The sequence below is a fragment of the Athene noctua genome, chromosome 12 (genome assembly GCF_965140245.1).
Source record: "Athene noctua chromosome 12, bAthNoc1.hap1.1, whole genome shotgun sequence".
NCBI lineage: Eukaryota > Metazoa > Chordata > Aves > Strigiformes > Strigidae > Athene > Athene noctua.
The window spans coordinates 19,323,477-19,349,587 of NC_134048.1; the positions used below are offsets into that span (position 1 = coordinate 19,323,477).

Consider the following 26,111-nt stretch of genomic DNA (forward strand, 5'->3'; position numbering starts at 1 on the left):
AAATCCCGTGTCCTTTATCATTCTCAACAAGCAGTTATTTTTTCAAACAGGGAGATTGTAGCATTGCAGGCAGCAAAAGGGACTCAGGTTTACCAGGCCTGGACGGGGTGAGCGTGCCCTGCCCTTTGGTACAGTACCTGCTCTCTTTCTTTCCTGCATGGCTTGTGTGTGTGTTTCTGCTGTGGTCAAGCCCCGTCCCGAGGAGCAAATCCCTCCAGGGAAAGGAAGGACACAAGGCAGCAGAGCTGGAACAAGATGTTTCACTTTGGCATTCGGGGAAGGATGCCAACATGTTGTGCCTTCTTCCTCCCAGCTAAAATGACTAGATAAGGAGTATAAGCAACAGGAGATCACGTTAGGGGATGCCTGACCCTTTCTTTACAACATCAGATGCTAAAAATTAGTTCTGGTTTCTCTCAGCACCTATCACCCAGTTTGGTTCCCTTGGTGCCTGTGCCCCAGCAGCCCTGTGAGTCCACTTCCCAGCTGGGTTTTGAAAAGCTTTACCCAAATGATGGGCCAGTTCTGCAGAGCAGGGGTCACCAGCACTCTGGGCGTTAGAAGGACATCTGCTGAGTCAGCACATAGCTCTGCCCCATGGAGCTCAGGTTGAAGTCCAGCAGTTATGCAGGAAGGTTTGTGCTCTGCTCCCCAAAAAGGGTTCTCCACGACTAGCTAAAAGAGATCATTGTTTTATTTTCATTTTTTTAACCATAGAAAATGCTGCATGTTAGATGATTTGCAGTTGTCTTCAGAGAAACAAAAGGGCAGTAAGCTGCCTCTCTTTCAAGAAGTTAAATTACTTTCATATGTGTCTAAGAAACCAATTACTAGCAGCAGGCCTGCTTCAACTCTTCATGTTTACTCCCCAGAGTTGTTATATTTACCAAATATCTCCTCTTAACTGTACAGAAAGCACAAGACCTGTATGTATTGAAGGCATTGTAAACTGCAGGTGACTCCTCCAGAACGTCACTACTACAGGACTAGTTAGTAAAGCACTTGCACATCTTCCTGCTTATGTATCTGAGGGTTAGTTGTGTGCTGGCTGTGAGCGTTGTCTTTGTGCTCCACCCCACTGTGTGGTGGAGGCTTGCTGGGTTTTCAGCCATGACTTTCAATCCAGGAACATGAGCCTTACTTGCAGGTTGCAAAGCTTTTTTTGAGTTGACAAGTCATTTTGGGATCACTTGAGTGAAACATGGTCGAAAGGCTGGGAGTTTTATGATGGCCAAAGTATTTTGAGTGCACAGGAAGAAGGAAAATGCCCAGGGCAGAAATCAGCCCTGTGACTGTGGATGTACTTTAACAACAGGTCAGGACCTTTCTAGGTCAACAATTGCTCTGCACCTTGTCCCCTTTACCTTTAACCCCCAGACAACTCTGGCAAACATACAAGTTGCACTTTTTTTTATGAATAGTTATGGACCAAAGTATTGACTGGCACCAGCAGAAAAATGTGTGTTTTCTAACTAATGTTACAGATAGGAAAGCGTGTGAAAATAACTTGACCTGTTACACTATGAGTACCTGGTGACCTTACTTCACTGCATCTGTTTTATTGGGCATAGGCTATTTTACATATAAAATCAATACAGAATACAAAAAATGTGATGACTGACATTTACAGTAAAAAAATGTAAAAATGCATTTTGACCTGTATTTGCACTAGCAGTTATCTCCGCTGCGTACACATCCTCGTGGCTTCCCACCCCTAGTTAATTTGGAGGTGGCTCTGAGGGAATGGTCAGTGCATGTGTGCTCTCTTAGCTCTACATGCAGAAATTCATGGAATCAGAGAGCCAAGAGCCTTAAAAAAAATCCAGCATCAGAAAAGGCAGCTGAAGTCAGCCATTTCTTCTAAAGTATCTTGAAAGAGTTGGTCATACATAGTCCACTCCTCTTCTAAGGGGCTCCTTCCTTTTCAGTGTTTTCCTCCTGGTAAGTAAGCTCTTCTGATTTCTGTATGTTTCTTGTATCTCCACCAGAAAAAGACAAAGATTTTCACTCCCTTTGCATAGTCCACAACTCATTCTGTTTCAATCAGTTCAGCAACTCAAGATTTCTTAAACTAAGTACTGCAGGATTGAATTTAACACAATCAGGGTATCATCCAGGAAAAAAAAATTACATCACCGCCCCCAAACTGAAAAGCGCATATTAACAAAAAAAATACATTTCCACATCATGCTTCCCATATATATGTCTGACTGCAAAAAACACTACCTTATAAAGCAGATCATGAAGTTCATTAACTGTGGTTCCAAATTCTTATATTTGTTCACATTTTCTTTTTTGTTTAAATGAAAAAGAAAGTGTTTTGGTTTTTTGTTTTTGGTTTTTTTTTTACCCTGGGGTGTATTCCGTTTTGTGTTGTGTGTGACACACGGCTTACTTTGCCTGCATATTTATTTTTGTGCATATACAGTAAATGGGTTTTGCATGGTAATTAACGGTGCTGCTAAACCTTTCATGGTTGAGAAGACTGAGCTTCGGGTTTTTGGGTCTGACATTTAAGTCACCGCCAACAGAAATTAAATCTGTAAATTCAATTTTGCAGGGACCAGACGGACTGCCAGTAGCAGGATGTTGGCATAAGGTACAGTAATAATAATAATTGTATATCCGTGAGCAGGTCGTGAGTAATTTTGTTTGCTGCATGGCGATTGTTTGCACTGCTGCACATCCTTTAAGCAACAGGTTATATGCCTGGCAGACCTAATGTCATGCCTTGGGAGAGCAGGTTCCATCCAGCTTCATTTCTTGTTCCCCACAGCTGTAGACTGGTGCTAGGAACACCGCTCCAAAAAACGGCTAAGCATGAAAAATCATTCTCGTTAATATTGTCAGTAGCAAAGCCTTTTTTTTCAGGCTTGCTCAGGCTAGGCTTTTATTATGGCCCAGGCAGTTTAGGAACCACTCACGTAAAGACTGCACCACTCTGCAAAATGTGCTCGTGTGACTTACTCAGCCCATACCCTCTAGCTGAGACTTTTACAGCCAGTTACCTCTTTGTCACAGAGTTACAAAACATTTATTTCCAAAGACTTCTCTGCCATTGTAATTATAATCCACAACCACTATGCTGCGTCAGTGCTCAAACCAGTCAGGTAATTTGTACTGTCTCACGCACCCACAACAGCCAGGGCTTGTAAGTGCTAAAGGCAGCTCAGGAGAATGAGGAGAGATGTGTCTGTCCCCAGTCTGGATTTGATCCAGACTTGTAACCTCTTTCAGTGTCATACCCTTGTCGGAGAAGCTGAGTGCAATTACTAACCCAGTTTCAAACATGTGGTATGTGGACACAGTTCGAGTTAATAGCAAGCATGTTACTAACTGGTTGCAAACCCTCGGTTAGAGTGTGAGCACGCATGCCCTTAGCATATAGAAGTTTTTAATTCTGTGGTAAGTTGTTTTGATGTACTGTTAATATTAAAAGAAATCTGAATGCCAATCCTTATAATATTAACAATCTCAGTAAGTGTAATGAATGGAGCATTTTCTTTGATTGAAATGTTTGTCTGTGTGTTCTTTTTCAGTGATCTCTGAGCATGAAGCACAGTATGTAAATAATGTGATATATTTTGATCTTTTTAATTTTTGTATAAAAAAAGGAAAAAAAAACCCCTTTCAACAGTAATATATTGACCTTTTTTTATACTGGATTCTGTCATTTATGGACTTTGAAAATACTGTAAAGCGCCCAAACCCGTAAGATACACATGATAACATCAGGATTTGATAAAGGTACCAATGACAGTAACTGGGAATGAACAGCATTCATTGCTAATGTTGCTGCGTGAACTAACAGCACTGAGACAACGTGTTGCCTAGTGTGCCTTATCGCATGAAGGAGGGAGAAATCCCTATCCTCATTTAGCTCTCAACTCTGTATTTGCATTGCACATACACATTAAAAGGGTGAAAAAACCTGGCTGAAAACAAAGAAGAAAAGGATGCAGCCCTAGAACTGGAAGAAGCTGCTGTATTACCGTTGGTCAAACAAGAGAAGGACTTGCAATTTGGCAGAGGAAACAAAAGCCAAGCTCCACTCATTGCTACCTGCTGCTGACATGATGGAAATAGCAGTTCTTTGGCTAAACAGAACAACCTTGACTACCTGTGGTTATATCCACTACTATCAAGAAAACTATTCTTTCCTCAAGAGGGAAGCACCTCTGGGTGCTGTTCTGGGGTCTGTGGCTGAAGATATGCAAGCGCTTTGTTACTGGGGAACCCAAATTCCCCAAGAAACCTCCACGGCAGAATTTCAGAACACAAAAACCTAGTAATACGTCCAGTGTAGAGAGTTGTGGGACAGGGAGGGCTCTGCTGTAGTCTTTTCTTAAACAACAGAGCACATCATGTTGCTGTTAAGGTTCCCAAAACCTGGGAGTTTGGAGTATTTAATTGTCTTGGTTTGTAGGGCTCATTTGCATTTGATTTTTCTTGGTTTACATGGTTTTAATTGTAAACTCTGTAACTCTGCACACTCCTCTTGTCCTCTTCTTCCTTTTCTCCCCTTTTTTGGTCTCTTTCTTTAAATGACCTCATGTCAGGCACATCCCATGCGGAGCAGGGTAATGAATAAAAGGACTACGATGTGACATTAAGTGAGATCAATTAAAAATGTGCCAACTTTTCACATTTTTAAATATGTTGAAAAAAAAATAGCGATTGTGCCATAAAGAGCCATAAAAAATTATTTCAGGGAGGAAGAAAATGGCTTACAGCTGAGTCTGTTCAGCTTACAATGAAGATCAAGAGGCAAAGATTCCTTTACAGGGAGGAGATACTGTATATTAACAAGTTCTTAAACTGAATAGAGAAAGATGTACAAATATCCAGCCAATGGGTAAAAGCTGAAGCTACACAAAATCTAATAAAGCAAGCTATGGATTTTTAATGGTGAGACTGGTTAATACTAACCAGACCAGTGATGTAATCCACATCATTTTAATGCCTTTTTGTTTTAAAAGATCATTTCTGGAGGAAATACTTTAGCCCAATACAAGTTGCTAGGCTCTGTGTAGGAGTCTTAAGTAAAATTAAGAGCCTGACCACAATATCAAACCAGATGGTATCAGGGCTGTTTGTGGCCTTGGTCTTACAGAATACAGAAGGGAGTCATTTTTGGTGCGCTGAGTCAGTCTGAACCCTCTGCTAGATCCTTGTTCTACTGCATCTCTTACGGCAGCTACTGCCCGAGGGGACCTGAGAGAAGGATGTGGCTATCGGGGCAATCTGCCCTGCACCAGCTGACCTAGTGCTAAGGTAGTTCTTGCTCTGATATTCTGAAGAACAGTAGGACCATGCTCTGTGCTCCACGCAGGCAGGGTGATATGTGACCAGTGTCTGTGGGTTCTTATCTGTGACTGGGTCTTAGGTGTCCTTGAGCTTATCCTTTTAGTCAGCTGAAAGCGTTTGTTATCTGCTGGTAAATGCAGGAATGGCCATCTAGCTTGGTAGAAGTGGACACACAAGACTTACGGCTGTAGGCAGTGAACTTTTGTTACCTGTCTTTGTTAGCTGCTTAGGGTCTACACCTACACATTGCTTGCTTTGTGGCTATACTTTGCATCTTTACCAGTTACTGACCATTTTCTTGGTCACCATACAGATTAAATCCATGTAAATTCATATCAACTAACAAATCAAGAAACAAGAATTATGTAACTCAAAACAGCAATGAAAATGCATTTTATTTACTTCCATTTCATGTTGTTAGCTATCACTTTTGGTGTAGGGGTTTTTAAAGGCATAAGGAGCAGTTGAACAAGCTCCCACTGGCTTTTAGTGCTTTTGAAAAACCCCTTTACTGCCCGAAATTAAAGCTAAAAATCTTCTTCTGTGGAAGGTTGAAGGCAAATCTCTCATTGATGTCACTGGGAAGAAGATCTGTAATTGTTCCCTTAATGTACAGTTGCTCTTCCCATCTCCCCCAGTCATCTCCAAACTAAAAGCAATTCACTACTCCAAACCACACTGTGGGCTTCTACACTCAAATTCCTGCACGTGTCCTGTTCATGGAACCTCTTATCGATATCAATGAGAGTTCAGTCCCCAGAATGACTGCAGAAAGCACAAGAATCTGGAAGTGTCCACAAACAATCTACAATGCAGATAGAAAAGTCTTGTTTTACATACGCTGGCAAAAACTAAACAGCTTTCTATCTAGCTCCTACTCGAAGAAGTTTGATATCACTGAAGCTACAAGACAAGCTAACCTCCAAAGCTTATGAAATTATATTAAAATTTATATTTTCTCTGAGGAAATACCCCGAAGTCCTATTATCTTCAGGTAAACAAGTCAGTATTCCGTCTTCAACTTGTGGAATATCCAGTGCTTGTAGGCATCAACTGTGACCACTGCCAGGCCTGCAAAACATTGATACAGAATACCAGAACAGTGCTTTACCTATTGCTCTAATCGCTCTCCATGGCAGCCATCCCCCTCCCAACACAGAGCCTCTGCTGCCACAGAACCCAAGACATTTGTTTGTAATGGAGGAAGAGAGCTCAGTTTGAATCAACTAAACCTCTCAACTGGGGTTGTCCTTCCCCCATCCCCGAGGCACAGCCTGACCACTCAAGAAGGAAGGCCAGAATTATCTTCCTAGCACAGGACTGCGGCTGGTATCCACACCCAGCAGTGCTACCGCCTCAGCTGCCAAACCCTTTAGTGATCATCTTTGAAACTTCCCAGGCAAATGCTCTCTCTGGATTGGTTTGTTCTGCATCCCAAACACCGGGAGTCCTGCACGTAGAGAGGAGATCCATCTGTGCACCCGCAGCAAGGCTGGTCCGTTCAGGACATCTGCCTTAGTGCACACGCACCGATCTGCTGCCTGCGCGCGCGAGCTGCTCTGGATTTCTGCCGCTGTCGTTTCCCTGGGAAACGCTGGCAGGGTCAGACCCTGCCATACACAGCACCTACTGCCACTTCAGCTACGAGGAACTAAGCAGTAGATCTCCGAGGATCTGCCAGTGGTACGTCTACTCTACCAACCCCTTTTCTGTGGCCGAAGCAGCTGAGAGCTGGGGAAAGCAGAGCTCCCGCAGTTCTGATCTGCGCTTGACGTCCTTCCTGGTCCTCAGCTGAGATCGGTGCATTTAGCCTTTATCATCTGAACTCAGTGTTCCTTATCGATCCTAACATGCAGATCGACAGGCTGTATTAGAGGAACTGTTGATTTTTTTTGTATCGATTGCACAGAGTCTAAGAGGAAAACTGTTTAGACTGCCATGTGCTTTCCACACAGAGACATATTTAGAAGACGAGGTTGTTAAATGATAAATTGTTTCAGAGCAGTCATGATCTTATTGGGAAGAGTTAAAAAAAGATGTGCTTTGCTCAGCAAATTCATGCCAGATCAGTTTATTATTTTCTCCTTCCATATGAAAATGTTTATGTGGGTCTTTCTGAATACTTTTGAGTTTGCAAATAGCTCACGAAGATAAATTTTACTTTAAGGTAGTACTGGCAGCCTCACTCAAAACGCAGTAATTATCTCAGCGTCTCACAAAGTGTAGTGTATTTTTTCCCCAGGAAACCCATCTCTTTTTTTTTTTTTTTTTTTTTCTTCCCCCTCTGGTTTGAGAGAACGTAAGGGGTTTTTACAGGAATTCAGAAATACAGCTAAGTGTTACCACTAGATGTCAGCAGCAATAAAGATGATTAACAGGGAAGCTGCTAATGCTTATTAAATGTAGGTCAGCCTGAGACTGAGCAACTGATTTGTCTTGACCACTAAAATATTAAGTGTGTTAGCCTCATGGATCTATCAGTGGACATTCTGGGTAACACACTTAAATTTACTGATCTGAAGCCCAGCCAAATTTATGTGTTATCTTTGTTTTCTAGTTTAAAAACCAAAATTTCTTAGTCTAACAACTATGAAAGTATTATTTCCATTGTTAAAGATAACCACGTCTGCCTGCTGCCCAGGAGCAGAGGACAAGCAGCAATCTTTAAGGCTAATTAAAATTGCAGCTGACAACCATCCTTCCAGTTACCACCACCATCCTCTCTCCAACATACTGTAGCCCAACCGATTTTGGAAGCAAAGTTCCCAAACTGAGAGTCCTAAGGGCACAAGAACTCACTTGAAACCCCTGCAGAGTTTTCCAGCCGCGGAGCTGTGCCAAGAGGCCTGCCTGCCCACCAGAGACGGCAAACGTGTGACGTGACTCGCGCTGGAGCTGCTGCTGGCTGTGATTGTGTTGGTCCTGGCCCTTCATGCTCCAGGATGCTGCACCCACCTGTAAGCATGGGGAGCGCTCCCTAAGCTGCTGGGGGGGAAGGGAACATAGCCAACTAACCCCCACACCTAACTCCAGTGCTGAAAGCACGCTGGCAGCTCGAGAGGCCCCTCGTCAGAGTGTGGACCCAGTGATTTGGCCTGTGCTGATGGAGGCAGGTGAGACTAATCAGTTTTGCAGTTGAATCAGTGGCTTGGCCAGTGAGTTAAGGAATATTCCTCTGGGTTATGAAACAGGTGGCAGAGAAAACCCAGTCTGGCTCCAGACTGAAACTGTTTCCAAGCCTTAATGCTCTGGGATTTTAGTTTTGGGTTTGTTTTTTTTAAAATCAAGACATTGCCACATGCTTTGTTTTATTCTCATGGGGAGGGGGAGAGAGTTGCCTTTCTCGTATACACTGCTTCTAACACTTGCTGTATATATACTGGTGATGAATTTATTGCCATATGGATTTTTCTCCTGTGTATTTAAAAATAAGAATGGTTCTTCTAATGATAAGATACTTTCTGATGTGTTTTCTTTGTAGGAAACCAATAGATGAAACATTTAGGTGAGCTTTTTGTCTCCTATAATTCCATAAATTCAGCATTTGAAATCCTTAAGCAAACCAGCAAAACGTATGTGAGGTTTCAGCAGTTCAAGACATTCTATGCAATGATGAAAAGTAATCCACGGAGAATGACAGAGGTCATTATCCATGGTTTTAATGCTGTCACAGCAACCCACTACCCAGGAAGCATGTTTGGGATGGCCAAGGCTTTCATGCCTGAAAGCCTGAGTTCTAGTCTGGCTGCTTTCTCTTCTCTCTTCCCCCCCCCCGCTACATACAAGCTGTGTCCCATTTCAGCTGCTGTAACTGAGGACAACTGTGTTGGCTGTGACAGTGCTGAACTACATTACACCAGCAAAGATTTCAGTCTGCACTGTTTACTATCTCACCAGCCCACAGCTCAGAATGAATCTGTGAATTTTTATATGTGGCACATGGTTTTGCAATCGGCCAAATATAGCGGACTTGGGCCAGAATGAAAGAGCTCACCCATGTGTAATGCAATAAAATACTAAGATGCTAGAAATTTCCAGCTTTGTTGTAATGGTAAATAACCATCCTTAGCAAATATAACTGTGCCTTGTTAACCTGTAAATTTAGTATGTGTTATAAAGGAGTATTAGAACTTCGGTTTCCTGCTAATTAAATCCTGATTTAATGCTGCCCTCTAGAGGAGATTTCTTTTCAATAGAGAGAAACAAACGTTATGCTGTGACACTGTCCCTTAATTGACAGCACACATAGGGATGGGCACACCTTTTGCATAACTATATGGTTTGAATAGATGTTTGTAAAAAAGGAGCATATAGATAGAAGCTTTAGTCTTTTTTCCAAATCTGGTATTTTTTTCTTGGGAAATACCATAATATTCTCACTTCTTTTGGTTTTTTTTAGTCCCATTGTTGCCCAGACGATATAAAGCATTACACAAATAAAATTTATCATTTGTAGTAGGTTACCTGTCAAGTTGCCTTATTAAAATTTTAGAGCATGGAAGCTTTGAATTATTTTTTTACAGAAAACAAATTTATATTTAAGATATGCAAAAGTATGAGTAACAACAAATGATAAAAATGTAAAAATGTAGATGTCCCTAAACTGCTTATCCTGGACAGATACTGTAGGTATCTGGCTGAACTCAGATCAGTGAGTTTGGTTCTGACTTGCACTAGCATAGCTAGGAGCGTCCTCAGTAGGTGTCCAAGGGTGGAGTAAAACCTCAGTACTGTTTTATTTCATTTGAAGCTCCTAAGTTTTACCTGTTAATTATCTGCTGATGTGCTTAGTAGCACAGCCAGCCTTCCAGTTGTTTAACTAGGAAGATTTTTCAAGTGAGGGGTGAACTATTTAGATTGATTTCGAGAGGCCTAAGACACTTTAGCTAACCAAAGCGATCACTGTGGCATATACTGACCTTGGCAATCTTACAGGACAGCATTATGTAAAACTATTCCTTGGATCCTTTAGCAATAGTGATTTAAATTTTTTAAAGGGGGGGGGGGGGGGGGGGGGACACATCTGGTCACTCTATTTAGCCCAGTCTCGCTGTTATTTACTGGAGACACATTTAATTGTGTTCTTGGCACTGCAGTGAACTTGACTGTAATTAGTACAGTTTGAAATACTTCACAGCTCCACACTGGGGAATCTATTGCAGACTGAAGCGAACTAGTGAGTAGAAAAACCTGTTTCCTGAATTTTTTTTTCCTTATTATTTACATTTGTAGGCTAAAAATAACTTCTAGTATTTTAGTGTCCCCAGGTGAACTTTTCTATATCCTTGTGTACATGTGGATGTCACAACAAAAGGGATGTCTAACTATTGTGCAATCTGCAGCCAAAGTAAGTGCTGAAAACCTGTCACTTAGAAATGAATGGAAGAAGGACTTAATAGATTGTATGACTCTATACTACTATAGAGACCCTGAGGGAAAACCACGGGAAAGCTGGGAAACATGAGTTTTCAAAGTGTAAGAAGTGGCATTATTGACAAGAGTGGAATAAGAAAGACATTATTAACATTTGTGGTTTTCCTGCATCTTAGGACAACAATCAATCCCTTCTTGCTAAGTTCTGGTAGAAGTTGCCTCATAGCTGCACAGTTTCATGGAATAGTCAGCTCACTTGTGTGTCTGTGTGTGGTTTCTTATATAACGTAGATAGATATTAATGAACAGAAATGTAAAATGGAGATGCCCCAAGTATCTGTAAACACCACTAATACCACTCCCTGCTTTTTTATATGCTGTTAAACACTGCATTTTCTGCTGAACTTTGAGAAGTGCCTTCTACATAATGTTATTAAGTGAGTGCCTATCAAACTTGCATCTCTACAATTATATAAAAAAATCAGGACCTGGTTCTACAAAGCAAAAGCACCCACGTTAGCCACTGAATTTCCAAATCAAGCAGAAGAGGTAATAAACTGCCATCAGTTAGAATAAGAGTTGGAGTTCTGTTGTGTTTGCAAGTTAGTTTCATGGACGGAGTGTAGTTTTTGCAGACAATTAGTAGCAACCTTTTGTGCGACTATTTAGGGTTCTTTTTTCTGGTATCTTAAAAAACAATCAAAAATACTCAATATGATGAATGCTCAGCACAAAATACTACAGTCAAAACTGAAAGCCACCATCTGTTGTATTAAATTACTTTGAACATAGAAATATTTTAAAACTGACATGTACGCTAGCATTTCTGAAACAACGTAATTTGAGAAACTATACCTTCTAGATTTAAAATCAAAATTTCACTTATTTGTATACAGTTTAGAAAACACATGCAGTGTGTGCTTAATCTGTCCATATTTGTTTCGAAATTATGCTAATAGGGCTTAATCCTCTACCACGTTATGCAAGTGTCCCTTATTTATGTGAGTTGTTGCATCACTCTAGTAAGGCTGTTCAGAGGAGAAAAGGCTGTTTGTGTGTGTGTGCAGTTTGGACACCTTGTGAGAATTAGTTTCGTTTTGAATGTATTTTACATGGTATTTTATACAAAGCTGACTAAATCTCTGTAAAATGTATCGCCTTTAAAAAGAAATATATATATTAAAAATACAGAAAATGTACTTAACTTTGCAAACTCTTTGTGATTCTTAATCATGTGTATGTGCCATAAAATATTCTATTTACTCATTTCTTTGGGGAACAACTACTTTAAAAATGAAGGCATTAATAACAGTATTTCTTATCCATTGTTTTAACATGTTAAAATGGTATTAATTAGTACTGCATCATGTATTTCTAGTTTAAAGCTATAATGGACAGTACATAGCTTGAGACCTCCAAAAATATTCTTTCTTGTGCTTTCTGTAATAAAAGCAAAAGCTAGATTTTTTTAAATGGTCTCTCTGTACAGAATGCTTTTACAATTGTGTGAATATGTATAATGAACTCTGCATTTGTAACCAAGAATAAACTTTCCAAATTGTAAATGTTCAGGTTGTTATTATAAATAGCTACTAAGTATCTTAACCAGACAAGAGTTCAAATAAAGATTAACAGCCATTATTAATTTTTCCTCCACTGTCTTTTGTTACTTAAAACCTGACTTTTATGCAATGACTGTGTTTGACTTCCTAAATTCAATCTAACTTTAACTGCAATTTGGGTTTTCCATCACGAAATTTAAATTCCTTCTGTGTTTATCAAAGACCTGCAACTCGAGATAATTATTGGTGCCTATATCTAGTCAGCCAAGTGTGTAGTTTTAAAAGGGTCTGCTCTGTTTTCTAGTCTGCTTAGCACATGTTGTAGGGTTTAAAACAAAAGGTGAACATGTACTTGGAAGGAAAAAAAATCTGGTATCTTTTAGACTGAAGCTTGGTAAGTTTATGAATTCAGTTATGGGATACAACACCCACAGAAGCAGAGGACCCATTCCAGAACATCCTTTCTGGTTATCTTCCTATTTTTCTGTAAGTAATTCAAATCAAACAGGAATGGAGGAATGACCATTCTAATCTAATGAGCGCATTTCCTCTTTTAATCCTATTTGCCTATTCTAGGATTGGCTCCTAAATAGTCAGGTCTACCTATCTGTCACTGACCAAACACAAGACTATAAATGGTTTGGTTTTACTTTTGTTTAAATAGTTAAGTACACGTTGAACAATTAATACAGTTGTAACGCCTTAGCTACCACCTCGAACTATTTTCCATGGTGAAAGAAGCGTCCTTGACATGTAAGTAAAGGGAGGGATGTTATGATTCAGCTGTAAGACTGATCCTGAGGAGCCCCCCTCCAGGAGGTGCCGTTCCCCTCGGAGCTGCCCGCAGCCTTGCGCGGGACTTCGGAGCGGAGCCCGGCCCGGCCCCGCAGCCAGAGGAGCCGGCACGCACTGGGGAGTTACTGGGGAGTTACTGGATGTCCCTTGTGACACCAGCCGTGCCCTGAGCTGTGCTGGAGGTGCTCAGCTCAGGGGCTGGGCTCTGCCGGTGCCTGGGTCCTTGCTCGGGTTGTGCCGGCCGCCCCGCCGCAGGGCAGCGGCTCCCCGCCGGCAGGCCCCTCCCCGGCCCGGGCCCGGGCCGCCCTCCGAGGGAGGCGGCTCCTCCCCGGGCCCTTCCGAGGCGGCGAGAGCGGCCATGAGGCCGGCGCGGCGCTCCCGGCTGGAGACCCTGGAGCTGCGGCGGCAGCTGATCGGGTAAGCGGTAACGGGGAGCGGTACCGGGGGACGGAAGGAGCCGCCGGCGGCGCTGGGGCCGGGAGAGCGCGGCCGCCGAGCTGCCGCCCCGCCTGAGGGGGCTGACGGGCCGAGGCCCCGGGCGGGGCGGGACCTCGCGTCCCCCCGGCTCGGCGGCTCCGAGCGCGGCCCCTCAGACACCGACGCCGCGGCCGGGGCTGCCGCAGCCCCGCTCCCGCCTGGCCACAACCGGGCTGTGAAGCGGCAAGGCCGCGGGGACAGCCCGTGCGGTTCGCGGGCAGCAACGCCTGGTTTTACTGGTGTCATTAAGAGAACTGGCGTTTCCTAAGGAGGGAGGGTTACGACACTGAAGTGTAAAAGCCGTACGCTATTTAGCGTGGCTGTTTAAACTTTAAACTGCTTAGAAAGCATTTCCTGGCAGCCCAGCCGAGAGCTCGACGTGGAGCTGAACTAAACCCACCTGCAGAACGGCGGGAGGCTCCGGGCGGGGCTGCCGGAGGAGGCCGGCTAGGCAGAGGGTCTGCCTGGCCTATAGCTTGTCTTTCAGAAAAAATTTTATTGCACCGAAAACGTGACAGAATGAACAACGTATGTCTGCCCAGTTCAACAGAATTAAGCACAAGACTCAGTTCTAAACGCCTGATTAATTGTGTTGCTTCACCTGACCTAAAAAATTCTTAGTTCTGTTGACCAGGAATGGCAGCCCAACGGTTACAGTTAACTGTGGGAATGCTTTCACTATTGTGCCTTATATATATATATATATATATTAAAAAATAAGGCTACTTTAATCTTTGTATGTTTATGAATCAAGAAGTTGGGCTGAAGTAAATGCTGGAATTCGTATTTTCCCAGTTACACAAACCTGAAGAATACCATTCCCTGTATTTAATCTTGTAATTCCCTGCCACTGGGAACAAAGACCCAGCCCCTGCACAACTGCTTTCTTAGTATCTGTTGAACAGTCTAGGTAAGCTTACAAAAAACCCAACTGTTTTACCATTCTACTGCTAGCTCACACAGAAGTCCAGGATTTCTGCAGGGGAGGGATAGTGAAGCAGTTTCTGATGTTACCGTTGTCTTTTATCATTCATTTGACAATGATTTTATATTTATGATCAAATTACTTTCTTTTTGTATAAGCAATCTTCTACTAAATGAAGCATGAAAGTTTGGTATTGCCCTTGAGAGTCAAATCTCTGCAACTCCTACTTAGGCAGGCATGTGTTTCAGTTTTAAATAAATTGCCAAACAAGTAAAAAGTGAAACAAAACAAATGCATTTAAGTAGACTCAGCCTATAAAATCACTTAAGGTTTCAGCTAAGTTAGTGAAGCTTTATACAGATCTAACAACCACCTGCACCATACTACCTGGAAAATCAGGACCTTAGCAAGAATGGCAAGAATATAATAAAAACTATCACAAAGAGGGTTTCAAAAACATGAAGGGAAGACAGCAGAGACAGTAACGAACCGCAGTTAAGACTGGATGAAACTACAGAGGTAAATCCTATCTCTGTGCTGTGGCTAGATGCCTAACGAAGAATTTTCAAAACAAAATTTAACAAAAGTTGACCCGATTTAGGGCACAAAGCCTGTTCCTCATCTCAAGCTTTGTTTTAGGTGGCAGGAGGAAGATGACAGCATGTGCCTGCAAACTGGGGAAATGTCTCTTTCTTGATTAACTGACCAAACCAACAATATTATCAGCAGAATAAACCGTGTGACTTGTAGAATTCACTAAGATTAATTTTTCTTTCTGATGTTTGCCACAGCTCTTCTTGCAAGCTGTTTTTTTCTAATGATCCGGTGAAGATCATAAAGGCAAAAGGCCAGTATATGTATGATGAGAATGGAAGACAATACCTTGACTGCATAAACAATGTTGCTCATGGTAAGTTAAAAGTCATGTTGTTTGATACCATGTTTTTCTGAGCAGAACAAGGAACAATCACTACTTTTTACCACTGTTGCACTGTGTTGGGGGAGGGGTTGTTTAATTGGAAAATTATATAGGCTTCTTTCTGGAATCTGTAGTTTAGGAAATTACAGTTCACATTTTAATTTCTCTGTGTCACTGTGTTTTCCAGGCTTGTTTCCTGTTCTTTCTAAAAACATACTTGTTTAAAGTTTACAGGGTTTGGGTTTTTTTTTTCCATGAAAGCTTTAAGTAAAGCACCTGACTGTGAAAATGAAGAAATGGCTTGATATTTTGTTGTGTTTGTAAACGTTACTGCTGCTTTCACAGTCACATGACCACTGCTCAGTGTGGTGCCTTAATTAATTGTGTACTACGAAGTAACTGCTGCTTTCTTACAGCATTTGAAATCTACCTGCTCAGTGCTGTCACGAACACCCTAGCAGGCAGGGCTAGTAATTTTTTGATGGTAAAGCCCACCTGTGCATTCTCAGACCCCTAAATTATGTAAGCTTCTAAATCTAAATGTCAAACTAGAGACTATTTGTTCTAGCATGTCAGTATTTCCACTATTAACTACAAACCTTAAAGTACAGTAGCAGGCAACTTCAAACTTTTTGAAAGAAAGTTCTTACAGAAAGTTACAAGGTGTACAGACATTGTCTTCTGCTGACAATGTCATTAATGCTCTGCTGATGAAATACAATCATCAGTGATAATATCTGTTCTATTAAGAGAAATTTAAGCCTTAAGTTAGTATGTGAATGAACACCATGGGTAATATGGAAGAACTCTCAAACCACTCTCCACCCTCTCTTGCAGTTGGACATTGTCACCCCGATATAGTAAAAGCAGCCCACGAGCAAAACCAACTGTTAAATACAAATTCTCGTTATCTTCATGACAACTTGGTTGATTATGCAGAGAGACTTTCAAAAACACTACCGGAGAAGTTACGCACATTTTATTTTTTGAATTCTGGGTAAGTCAAGTCAGTCAGGTATATTAGAACTGATACTGTTTTCACTAGATGTATACAAACAAGTATTAATACTTTCTGCTCAACAGCCAATTCATGATCTGGTGTGGATGACTATACTGACAAAAAACATGGTTTGGGGGTTTTGTTTTTCAAGAAACTGGTTCTTCTTAGAACTTCAGTGACATGGAAGTTCACATTTAGCAAGCTAGCAGGAAACTAAACTGGTGCTTTATTTAAGAAGGGCTTTATTTGTAAGACCTTAGACTACAAAACACTGATGTAAATATTCACTGTATTCATTTCTGGTCTGACTTGTCTTTTGAATTGGGAATTACTTCTGTTACCAAAATTAAATATAAAAGTGCGTATTTCTGCAGGGGTGGGGCGTATTCCCAGGCAAACTTGTTTCCAAAGTAGTTTCTGTACTCCAGCTTTTTAAGATGGACTCTGTTCTGGTGAACACTCCTACCTAATGAGTGCTGATTACGAAGTTCCATCTGTTCTTTGCAGACACAAACAGGATTGCAAGGGAGGTTAGAATTTCAAAAACTCAAGACATCCACAATGAAACACTTATTGAATTTTTCAATTGTAGATCTGAAGCGAATGATCTTGCCCTAAGATTGGCACGACAGTATACAAAACATGAGGACGTTATCGTTTTAGACCAGTAAGTATACTGGCTATTTTATCTCCTGTGGCGTACAAGGCTCTGTGGTCAGAGCGTTTCTGAAAACCTGTTATAGTAGGAACACAACAAAAAGACCAAGAGGTTGAAGAAGTCATTTTTCCCTGTTCAGTATTTGTGAGAGCAGCATGTCCAGGTTGGGCTCTCGAGTACAGGACAGCTGTTGATATACTGGAAGGAGGCCAGCAGTGGCCTGTCACAGTGGGTAGGGAGCCACAGGCTTGAGAGGTTAAGAGAACTGGATTTGTTCAGCTGTAATAGACAGCTAGAGGGGGCTCCTACTGCAACTGTCTAGTGGCAAGATGCAGGAAAGATGGAGCCAGGCCTGAAGATGTCTGGTAACAGGAAAAAGAGACACAGACATGAAGTTTATTGAAACCCGAGGAAATTCTGATGAGACACAGGGAAGAACCTCTTTTACCATGAAGGAGGCCAAATATTAGAAAAGGATGCCCAGGGAGACTGGAAACTCCATCACTGGAGGACATTCAGAAGTAGGTCAGACACGTCCCTTCCAGTTGTTCTGCAATGTTGTGAAAACAGCTCAGAACTTATACTGCTGTGGTTCTAGTCACTGGTTGTAACCACGCAAACTAGCAACAAGGAGCACTGTCCTCCTGCATCCCCTACCTTCAGATAGGCAAAAAAATCCAAACAGTACTAAGTTTATTGATAGAAGTTGCAGAGCTGTTCTCAGCTTAAGTGCTGTATTCCCACCAGGTGGCAGACCCTAGCTACTCTTTAGCTATCAGTAATGCTAACCCTAAAGAACTCTTGATACTGAGGAAATTACTGTTTAGTTCTGCTAATTGTTTTTTAAGTGCTTACCATGGACATCTGACATCCTTGATTGACATAAGCCCATATAAATTCAGAAATCTAGAAGGACAAAAGGAATGGGTCCACGTGGTATGTACTTCTGCCTATAACTATCAACTAAATTCATTAATTAATTCTTATTTACAATATACTGAATATAGGATACTGTTCCTTTGCATAGGCTCCTGTTCCAGACACATACCGAGGACTTTATAGAGAAGACCATGAAGATTCAGTAACAGCCTATGCTAATGAAGTGAAAAATATTATTGAGCAAGCAAGTAAGAGGGGCAGAAAGGTAAAAAGCAATTTCCTTAACCGTTTGTCTTGCCTGTCAAGTGTTGTTCAGGATTACTGAGCTAAACTGTAGGGGCTTGTCAAAAAGAAAAGATCACGTAATTATGGAAGAAGCATCTAATGACAAAGAGCTTGCTAATTGTTAACACAATTTCCACAAGGTTCTGTATCGTGTTCAAACATTACATGCTACATATGTTTCAGATTGCTGCATTTTTTGTTGAATCTCTGCCGAGCGTGGGTGGTCAAATCATTCCACCAGCAGGCTATTTTCAGAAGGTTGCAGAGTAAGTGGTCATTCATTATTTTAACTTTTTAAGTGAGTTTAACATACTTGCTAAATATAGATGATGGAGAACTTCTCTGCCTGCTGTAGCATATAGCTTGATAGGCAGGAAATGGCTTGTGCCTTCATGTTAGAATGTAAACTTTGCATGGCAAAAACCTGCTTTTAAGCACATGACAAACTTCTCCAGGCCTATATTCTATTTTCTCAAAGTTTGCAAAGTAATGCTTTCTGCATGTTCTTAAATATTTAAGCATTAACTTCTGTTTCCTCTTAAGAGACAATTAAATCTGTTATGTTACAGGCATGTACACAAGGCAGGAGGTGTATTTATTGCTGACGAAATTCAAGTTGGCTTTGGCAGGGTTGGCAAGCACTTCTGGGCATTCCAGCTCCAGGGAGAAGATTTTATACCTGATATTGTCACTATGGGAAAACCAATAGGAAATGGGCACCCTATTGCCTGTGTAGCAACAACAAAAGAAATTGCAGAAGCGTTTGGAGCCACAGGAGTAGAGTATTTTAATACAGTAAGTAGAAAGTTGCCCAAACTCTCCATCTCTACAGGAGTCTAAGTATTAAAATTAGATCATCATGCAGTGTTTTTATTAATATTTGTGACTCACACAGTTACTGTTTATATTGTTTCTATATTTCCAGTACATAACATTCTATTTACTGGTTCCACCTCCTAAAAATAACAGTATGCTCATTATATCACTGAGGCTACACTTTCAAGTGACACAATTGCATCTTTCTTCCCTTTCTATGGCTATTGCATGTTCCTTTCCTGAGCTCAGTTTGGAGGAAACCCTGTTTCATGTGCGATTGGGTTAGCTGTGTTAGATGTGATTGAGAAGGAACACCTTCAGGCCCATGCCACAGAAGTAGGCAACTTCTTGATGAAGCTACTTAAGGAGCAGAAAATCAAGCATCCTATCATTGGTGATGTCAGGTATCAGTGCCTTATTTACATTTCTAGCTGCTTTTTCTTTGGTTCAAACTGAGGTAGTTTTAAGAAATTAATGAAATCTGTGTTTTCAGCAAAAATTAACATCCTGCTGTATATTAGATTAAAATAAACTTGATTTTATCAAAAGTCTGATATACTCTGCCACTCTAGGCCAGTACCACTTTATTGATTTATTAGTTGCTGAAAGAATTCACTTTCCTGTTTGAACTCTTACTTCAAGTGCACAAAGAACAGAATTAATGAACTGGATGGAAAACATGCTTAACATCTGTGCTGCCATTCTAAGCAGATAAGAGTCTGTACTGTATTACTACATTTCTTGAAAACAGCAATACCTTTTCTACCACTAGCCAAACATCAGTTAATTCTCATACAGTAAAGTTTGGTCTCACAAAAACCTTTCTCAGTTTTTTAGTTCACTTGCAGTTCCTTCCTCTGACACGGATTGACTATTTTATTTCTTTTAAAGGGGTTCTGGCTTATTCATCGGAGTGGACTTAATCAAGGATCAAGCACAAAGAACGCCAGCTACAGCAGAAGCAGAGCATCTAGTAACAAGGTACAAGGGACAATCACGTAATTCCTCAATGTGTGAGGCAAGCACACAATTACAGGGTAACCTTGCCACTCAGTGGTTGTTAAAATACAGCCAACTGGCAGAAAAAGAATCAGTGAGTGCAGAACGGCACTGTCTGGACAGCCTGCATGCTGATGCATCTAAGTTTTTCTAACTGCTTGCAAAGATGAATATAATTCTTTATTATTCTCTTTCCAGACTTAAGGAAGAATATATTCTACTGAGTACAGATGGGCCAGGAAGAAATGTGCTTAAATTCAAGCCCCCAATGTGCTTCAGTATGGAGGATGCAAAATTTGTTGTGGACACTATTGACAAACTACTAACAGGTAGTACAGATCAGAACTACCTTTTAAAGGATTGCTGTTGGACTGCCTTAAAGACAGTGCTGAGTCTGTTTTTCAGAAGGCTAAAACAAAGCCAAGATGGTGGATACTGAACATATAGCAAAATTAAGTCTTTGTCAATGCAAGTTTCACCTTCACTTCTAAATTATTCTGTTTTAAAATAACTCAAATATATTAAAATTATTAAAAATAATTGTTTCTAACAAAACTATTTACTGCACAGATGCATATACCTTTGAAAATATCTTTGTTCTGGCAGAGGTTGAAGTGTTTACTGATCTGATCAATGGCAACTGGTAAAAGCTGTCCAAACTTCATTCTTAAATGCCATAACCTGTGTGCATTTGCCACTTCACTTTTTCTACAACTTCTGCATGCTCAGCATTAACCAAGTTAGTGTGAAAACTTGTCTCAAAGTCACAAGTTTGCTAAATTGTTGCTTATTCTCTCTCCAGATATGGAAAAAGAATGTCTGAACCAAAAGAAAACATCAACTTGTTCTACCTGAGCAGGTATTTATCTGTAGTCACCCTTTACTATTTGAAAGCCAAGGTTCCTAAACATAACTTTACAAGCATTGTCACTGGCAGGAGAGCTTTTACTTGAAGTTAGCTTGCAGGAATTTCTGGCAATCTAGAAGCATGGGCCAGACTTATGTACATCTGGCATTCCAAACTACCTCCTATCAGAGCCTGACACTTGTAGTAACACTGTATGTATTCATTTGTTTGCAAGCTAGGTCCAACATATCCCAGAAATGCCTACCACTAGAGCATGCTGTGCTTGGCTGTGAAGCTTTAAGAGTGACCAAGTTTAACCCCTGGCATGCAAATGACATGCACATCAAGACAAAAACATAGTTTTTATGCTAGCTGCTCAGTGCCTTAAGTCTCTAGACAGAAGCTGTTCCGACTGCGTAACTACTCAGCAAGTTGCCTCAAGTGCCCTTAAGGGCAGGAGCACTATACATTCTGCATGCCACAATCTGGGAACCTCCGCTTACCAAACATCAACAAACCAACAGCTTTATGAAGGGCTATAAACAATACTTTTACTACCAAGGCTCCCATTTTACTTAATATCTGACTTTTAAATAGTAATGACTTCTGTTCTCTTGAGCATTTTTGTCTACTCTGTAGGATCATTTCAGGCTCATGGCTGTTATGTTTAAGTGTCAATTTATCCCTATACTCAGAAGTTTGTGGGCATCACTAAGACCAAGTCCTGTAATTCTTCCAAGCCTTGTAAATGTTACTATCTGTTGAGGTCCCTCTGTAGCTCGCTTACAGAGAGCATCCTAGCTGCAACTCATTTTGCCACACACTCATGAGCACAGTGTACGCTTAACAGTTAACACCTCAGTGACAGCGCCTTTTGGTACCCTTAGTACACTTCAACCTACTCTGACTAAAAGACAACCAAGTATTTTTAAACCAAGTACCCAGTAAAACTCTAGGTACATGGACAGGAATGTACCTACTGTAATTGATGTAATCATTGGTGGCCTCAACCACCACAGTGGATTCACAGCACTATGGCTCTGAGCTAAGGAGAAATGTGCTTTTATAGTTCAGTCCAATATTAGTATAGCAGGCACAAGAAAAATGTGTTAATATTTTATTTAGCAAGTTAATGGAAAGACATACAGCTGTTTTTACTACTTATTCTTGAGAACAGAAAGATTACTCAACAGTGCCAGTTTAACTTAGAGACCTAATGACTTAATGTGCTTGTCTGCAATCTCAACTAAGCAAGAAAAATGCCTTTATTTTCTACAGAAAACCAAGAATGCAAAAAGCCTCTTACTAAGCACAGTATTAGTATGACACTTACATATAATGTAAGCGAAAATGAGGCAATGAAGTAGATTGCTTTTAATGACGTTTTCACAAAAAAGTAACATTATTTTCTTTCCATAGGTTTTAAACAATGTTCAAGATCTACTACTAAGAAACATTATTCTACTATAATAATGCACATTTATTCTTCATCCTAGCATGTCTTAAACCAGATAAATTACCCTTGATTTTCTTACTTTCGATTATCTTGTTATTTAGTAAAAGCTTTAGGAGAAATAAATTTTACAAGAGCTTGTTTCAAATCTGCCAGAGTGTGGAATTGGCTTTTATTTAAAACAGCATATCTAAAACTGATTATAAAGGAATATATTTCTAGTAGCTACTATCAACTACATTTTCTAAATTCATGCTCTTTCAGGATTGACTTTTGCAAATTAAGATGAGCCAATGGTGGGGGTTTTTTTTAACTTGCTGCTACTAATGCAAGCGCCATTCTAGCTGCCAGTACACCCAGTCCTGCCCAGGCTCCTCTGACCACTCTCAACAGCCAGTTTCATAACAAGGTCCCTAGCAGCACTATAGTCAACAAACTGTCTCAGTGACCAGATTAAGTCAAAACCTTCAGTCCCAAATTCATAACATCATATGCATGAGAAACAGCTGAGGCCATGGCTCCCAAACCAGTTCTTACAAAATATTCTGTCCTCAAGAAATATCCAAGTAGGATTAGTAAATTAAGAGTACATTACAGCCATAAGCAACAACCTTGTGTACAAGCCCTCACTTTCACCGGGCAATTACAAGTTCTTTGTATCACAGACTTTTCATGCAAACAAGAAAGGGAAAGCCAGCTCTGCATTTAATTACCAGTATCCTCAATTTCTGCTTAAGGCCACATCACCTGTTGAGGAAGCATTACTCAAGAACCTACTTCCAAAAAAATCCCAAAGGAGCAGCCAGCTGACAAACTATTGCTAATACACCAGCCAGAAGTACTGCAGCAGTATGATCCTGATACTATGCAAATTCCCTGCTGGAAAGCAAACTGTTTGCTAGAGAATTATTCCACTACCACTTATTTCATGAGAAAACAGGTATGCAAGAGTAAAGCATTTCAGTTTTAAATCTTGAGACAGTAATACTTTTAAATACTGTGCTCATTTGTTTCAGTGGTCTGCAATTTTTTTTATTTGCAAGTAGGGCATTAGGTTACATTCTCCAGCTGTAAAGCTGTCATGTCAACTATCAGATTTAAAATCCGATTCATCTTTTTTATACTCAGGAGTTTCACTTAACCCCAGAGAGTCTTACAGACTTCTAATTTTACAGAAGTTTTTCTTTTCAAGGACAGCCAGCAGGGAGCAGCATAATATAGTCCCTGCAGGAATAGCTGCATTCCTTGTTAAACTGAAAAGATCACTACTAACATCTGTTTATGTCTTGTCTTACTTGGCTTCATTCCACTTCTGGTTCATTTGTTCAAATAGAATTACAAGAAAACTGTCATATTTTAGCTTTAGAAGGAAAATAAAAATAGAATTGATTACTGCACAAAAATTGGAAGTTTACTTTGTGCAGCAGCACTTGCTACTTATTTATACATCTGAGATTGGGACTGTTCTGCAGCAAGACAGGCAAATCACATGGTACTTATTGCCTTAAAATAGTGGTAAACTAGTCCAAAAAGGGGAGTGTACTTCTAGCTGGTCACTCATCTCTAGAGAGATGTTTTGTTGTTTTTCCACTCACAACTTTAGCAGAAGTTTTTAGCCTTTTATGATACACCAAAAGGCTGCAATAATTCAGACTTTGCATTGGTAATTTAAGGCCTGTCTAACCTGCCTTGCAAGTCAGGCATAACATATTATTAAGAACTTGTAGAAAAGTCTCAGACTCAAGACAGTAAAACATGAAAGAAGGGCAGCTAGCTGCTTGCACACCTCTTAGCTTCCTCCTGCAGCACTGTCTAGACTCCCAAGCTGTACCTGAAACCTGCGCCTCCAGCTTCTCCTAGCAGAGCCCTACAACGCAGACACCGACACAGTTATGCTGAGCCTCTGTGCTTGTCTAGAACACGAACCACCAGCACAGCCTCCACAACAGCTGGGGCTTTCCACCTGAGTTCTCTTCCATAACCTCCAGGCAGAAGTGACTGCAGTTTTTAGCTGCCACTTAACTGCAAGCGAGCACAACTACCAATACAGCCTTCTAGTTTTAAGATTAAAAACATTAAAGCACAACTCTTCACCTATCAAGGTACTGCCATTAACTAAGTTCTGAGAACAGTATACTGGCGTTTTACTAATACATAAGCTGAAGAATGGCACAAGACACTAGATTACGCCTTTTTTATTTCAAAAGCTAGGATAGCTTCAATATCCATGTCATGGTGAATCAGAACACATGTAAAATACCTTACAATACATTAGATTCCAAAAAGGTACCAAAAAGTACAGTAAAATTAACACTTCCATTACAGGAAATGTATGACACAAAAACAATACAAAATAAAAAGGTGGAAAGTGACACTGGTTCCCTAAGATGCATCTCATTCTGTACAACTGGAGTAATGCAGAGTCCATAGTTAACTCCAAGAGGCAGTCCCTAGATGCAGAGCTGCAGCTTTAAGCAGACCCTCAAAATCAGTTTCAGTTTAACCTATTAATAAAATCATTAATTAATATCTTCAGCAAGGCTGAAATTTACACACCACACTGTCTAGACAACTAGTTATCTGTAAGTATTAAACATGTAAAACATTTCCAGGGAGCTCTTCCAAGTAAGATGCACATTTAACAGGCCATAGAAATTTATTGTAAAGTTAAATTTGGTACAGAACTGAAATATCCATCTACAGCATTGTATACAAAACCTATGCAGTCATTTTCCAAAAGAGACCATGCCACTGCATACCTGAATAAGTTTGATCAATATGGCTTGTAGTTATTCTGATGACCACCACGTCTTGGTGTCTTCCCATAATTTGCACTGCCTTGACCTATGAACAAGAGAACAAATGCATTAAACTGCTAATTAGTTACGCTTGCTTATACCCAATACAGTTCTCTTTACTTACTGTAATCATAGCCTGGTCCATATCCATAATACCCATATCCTGAATAATCATAGCCTCCATAGCCACCATAACCTTGCTGATAGCCGTATCCTTGATTCCCATAACCCTGGTTCCAGTAATTGCCATAACCTTGATTCCAATTTTGACTTTGAGCTATAGAAGGGAAAACCATCCACAAAATCCCATTTTAGTACACACAACTTATTTAGAATGTGTCCATACTAAAGTAGTGCGTGTAGTACTTACCGCCGCCTCTTCCACCTCTGCCTCTTCCTCCATAGCTACCTCTTCCTCCACCACTACTGAACTGTTGCTGCTGGTATACTTCTTTTGGCTGTGCTACCTTAATCTCGCACTGAAAATAAAAAACAAGGAAGAGTGTGTATACTGTCTTATAGCAGCAGCGCCCAGCCTAACCACCTAGAAAAGCCAGAGGTTACTCTGGAGGCAAAGGAGGTATCCGTGCTCTGCTCCCTGGCACGTGAGCAGGACTAGTGCATATCCAGAAGCATCTGATTTACTGTGCCACCTGGACAAAGGTAAGTCACTGTCAGACATTCAAAGCAGGACACTGCTGAGTATTTTAGACCACCTACTTCCTACCACCAACTTCCCCACAGAAGACAAAGGTTAATCATTACTGGCCATTCAAAGCAGGCCACTGCTTTCATACTGCCTTATTCTCGACCATCAACTCACCCATGGAAGAGGTGTTGAGGCCACCTCAGCATAGCCACCGCTCCTGTAGGAGCCCTGAGGCTGCTCTCAGTCCTGGCACGACCTCCAAGAGGAGCCTGGTGCTATGGGATCACTTCACCTGAGCTGCACTGGATGAACAAGCGGTTTTCCTGGCAGCCATCGTACACCCCATCTGTGATGGACTGTACAGCACAC

The 26,111-nt window shown here is 40.9% G+C and overlaps 3 protein-coding genes across 11 annotated transcripts in view; 2 read left to right on the plus strand and 1 right to left on the minus strand.

Annotated features, from left to right (window-relative positions):
• Positions 1 to 2,608, plus strand: part of COL23A1 (collagen type XXIII alpha 1 chain) — a 190,985-nt gene extending 188,377 nt beyond the window's left edge. The window contains exon 28 of the mRNA XM_074916332.1: positions 2,561 to 2,608. Coding sequence (XP_074772433.1) covers positions 2,561 to 2,608 — 48 coding nt within the window. The remainder of the gene's footprint in view (positions 1 to 2,560) is intronic.
• HNRNPAB (heterogeneous nuclear ribonucleoprotein A/B) overlaps positions 1,509 to 26,111 on the minus strand; it is a 30,436-nt gene continuing 5,833 nt past the window's right edge. The window contains exons 6-9 of one of the 8 annotated variants that reach the window (XM_074916340.1): positions 25,464 to 25,572; positions 25,218 to 25,370; positions 25,055 to 25,139; positions 1,509 to 1,979 (exon numbers count right to left, since the gene is read on the minus strand). In XM_074916340.1, coding sequence (XP_074772441.1) covers positions 25,069 to 25,139; positions 25,218 to 25,370; positions 25,464 to 25,572 — 333 coding nt within the window. In that variant the 3' untranslated portion in view covers positions 1,509 to 1,979; positions 25,055 to 25,068. Of the gene's footprint in view, positions 1,980 to 5,715; positions 6,379 to 24,474; positions 24,800 to 24,928; positions 25,140 to 25,217; positions 25,371 to 25,463; positions 25,573 to 26,111 lie in introns of those variants that run through there. The other 7 variants (XM_074916337.1, XM_074916339.1, XM_074916345.1 and 4 more) reach the window with 7 other exon arrangements.
• On the plus strand, positions 13,166 to 24,359 carry PHYKPL (5-phosphohydroxy-L-lysine phospho-lyase). Of its 2 annotated transcripts, XM_074916336.1 has the most exons (13): positions 13,166 to 13,454; positions 15,231 to 15,349; positions 16,196 to 16,355; positions 16,951 to 17,025; positions 17,865 to 17,952; positions 18,044 to 18,160; positions 18,364 to 18,446; positions 18,750 to 18,975; positions 19,246 to 19,400; positions 19,888 to 19,977; positions 20,194 to 20,324; positions 20,798 to 20,854; positions 22,262 to 24,359. In XM_074916336.1, exons 1-12 carry the CDS (start codon positions 13,396 to 13,398, stop codon positions 20,848 to 20,850), a joined length of 1,356 nt encoding a protein of 451 aa, XP_074772437.1. In that variant the 5' UTR covers positions 13,166 to 13,395; the 3' UTR covers positions 20,851 to 20,854; positions 22,262 to 24,359. The 2 variants fall into 2 exon arrangements, with proteins under 2 accessions (XP_074772437.1, XP_074772436.1); XM_074916335.1 differs by lacking the exons at positions 20,798 to 20,854; positions 22,262 to 24,359 and having other exon boundaries at positions 20,194 to 20,464.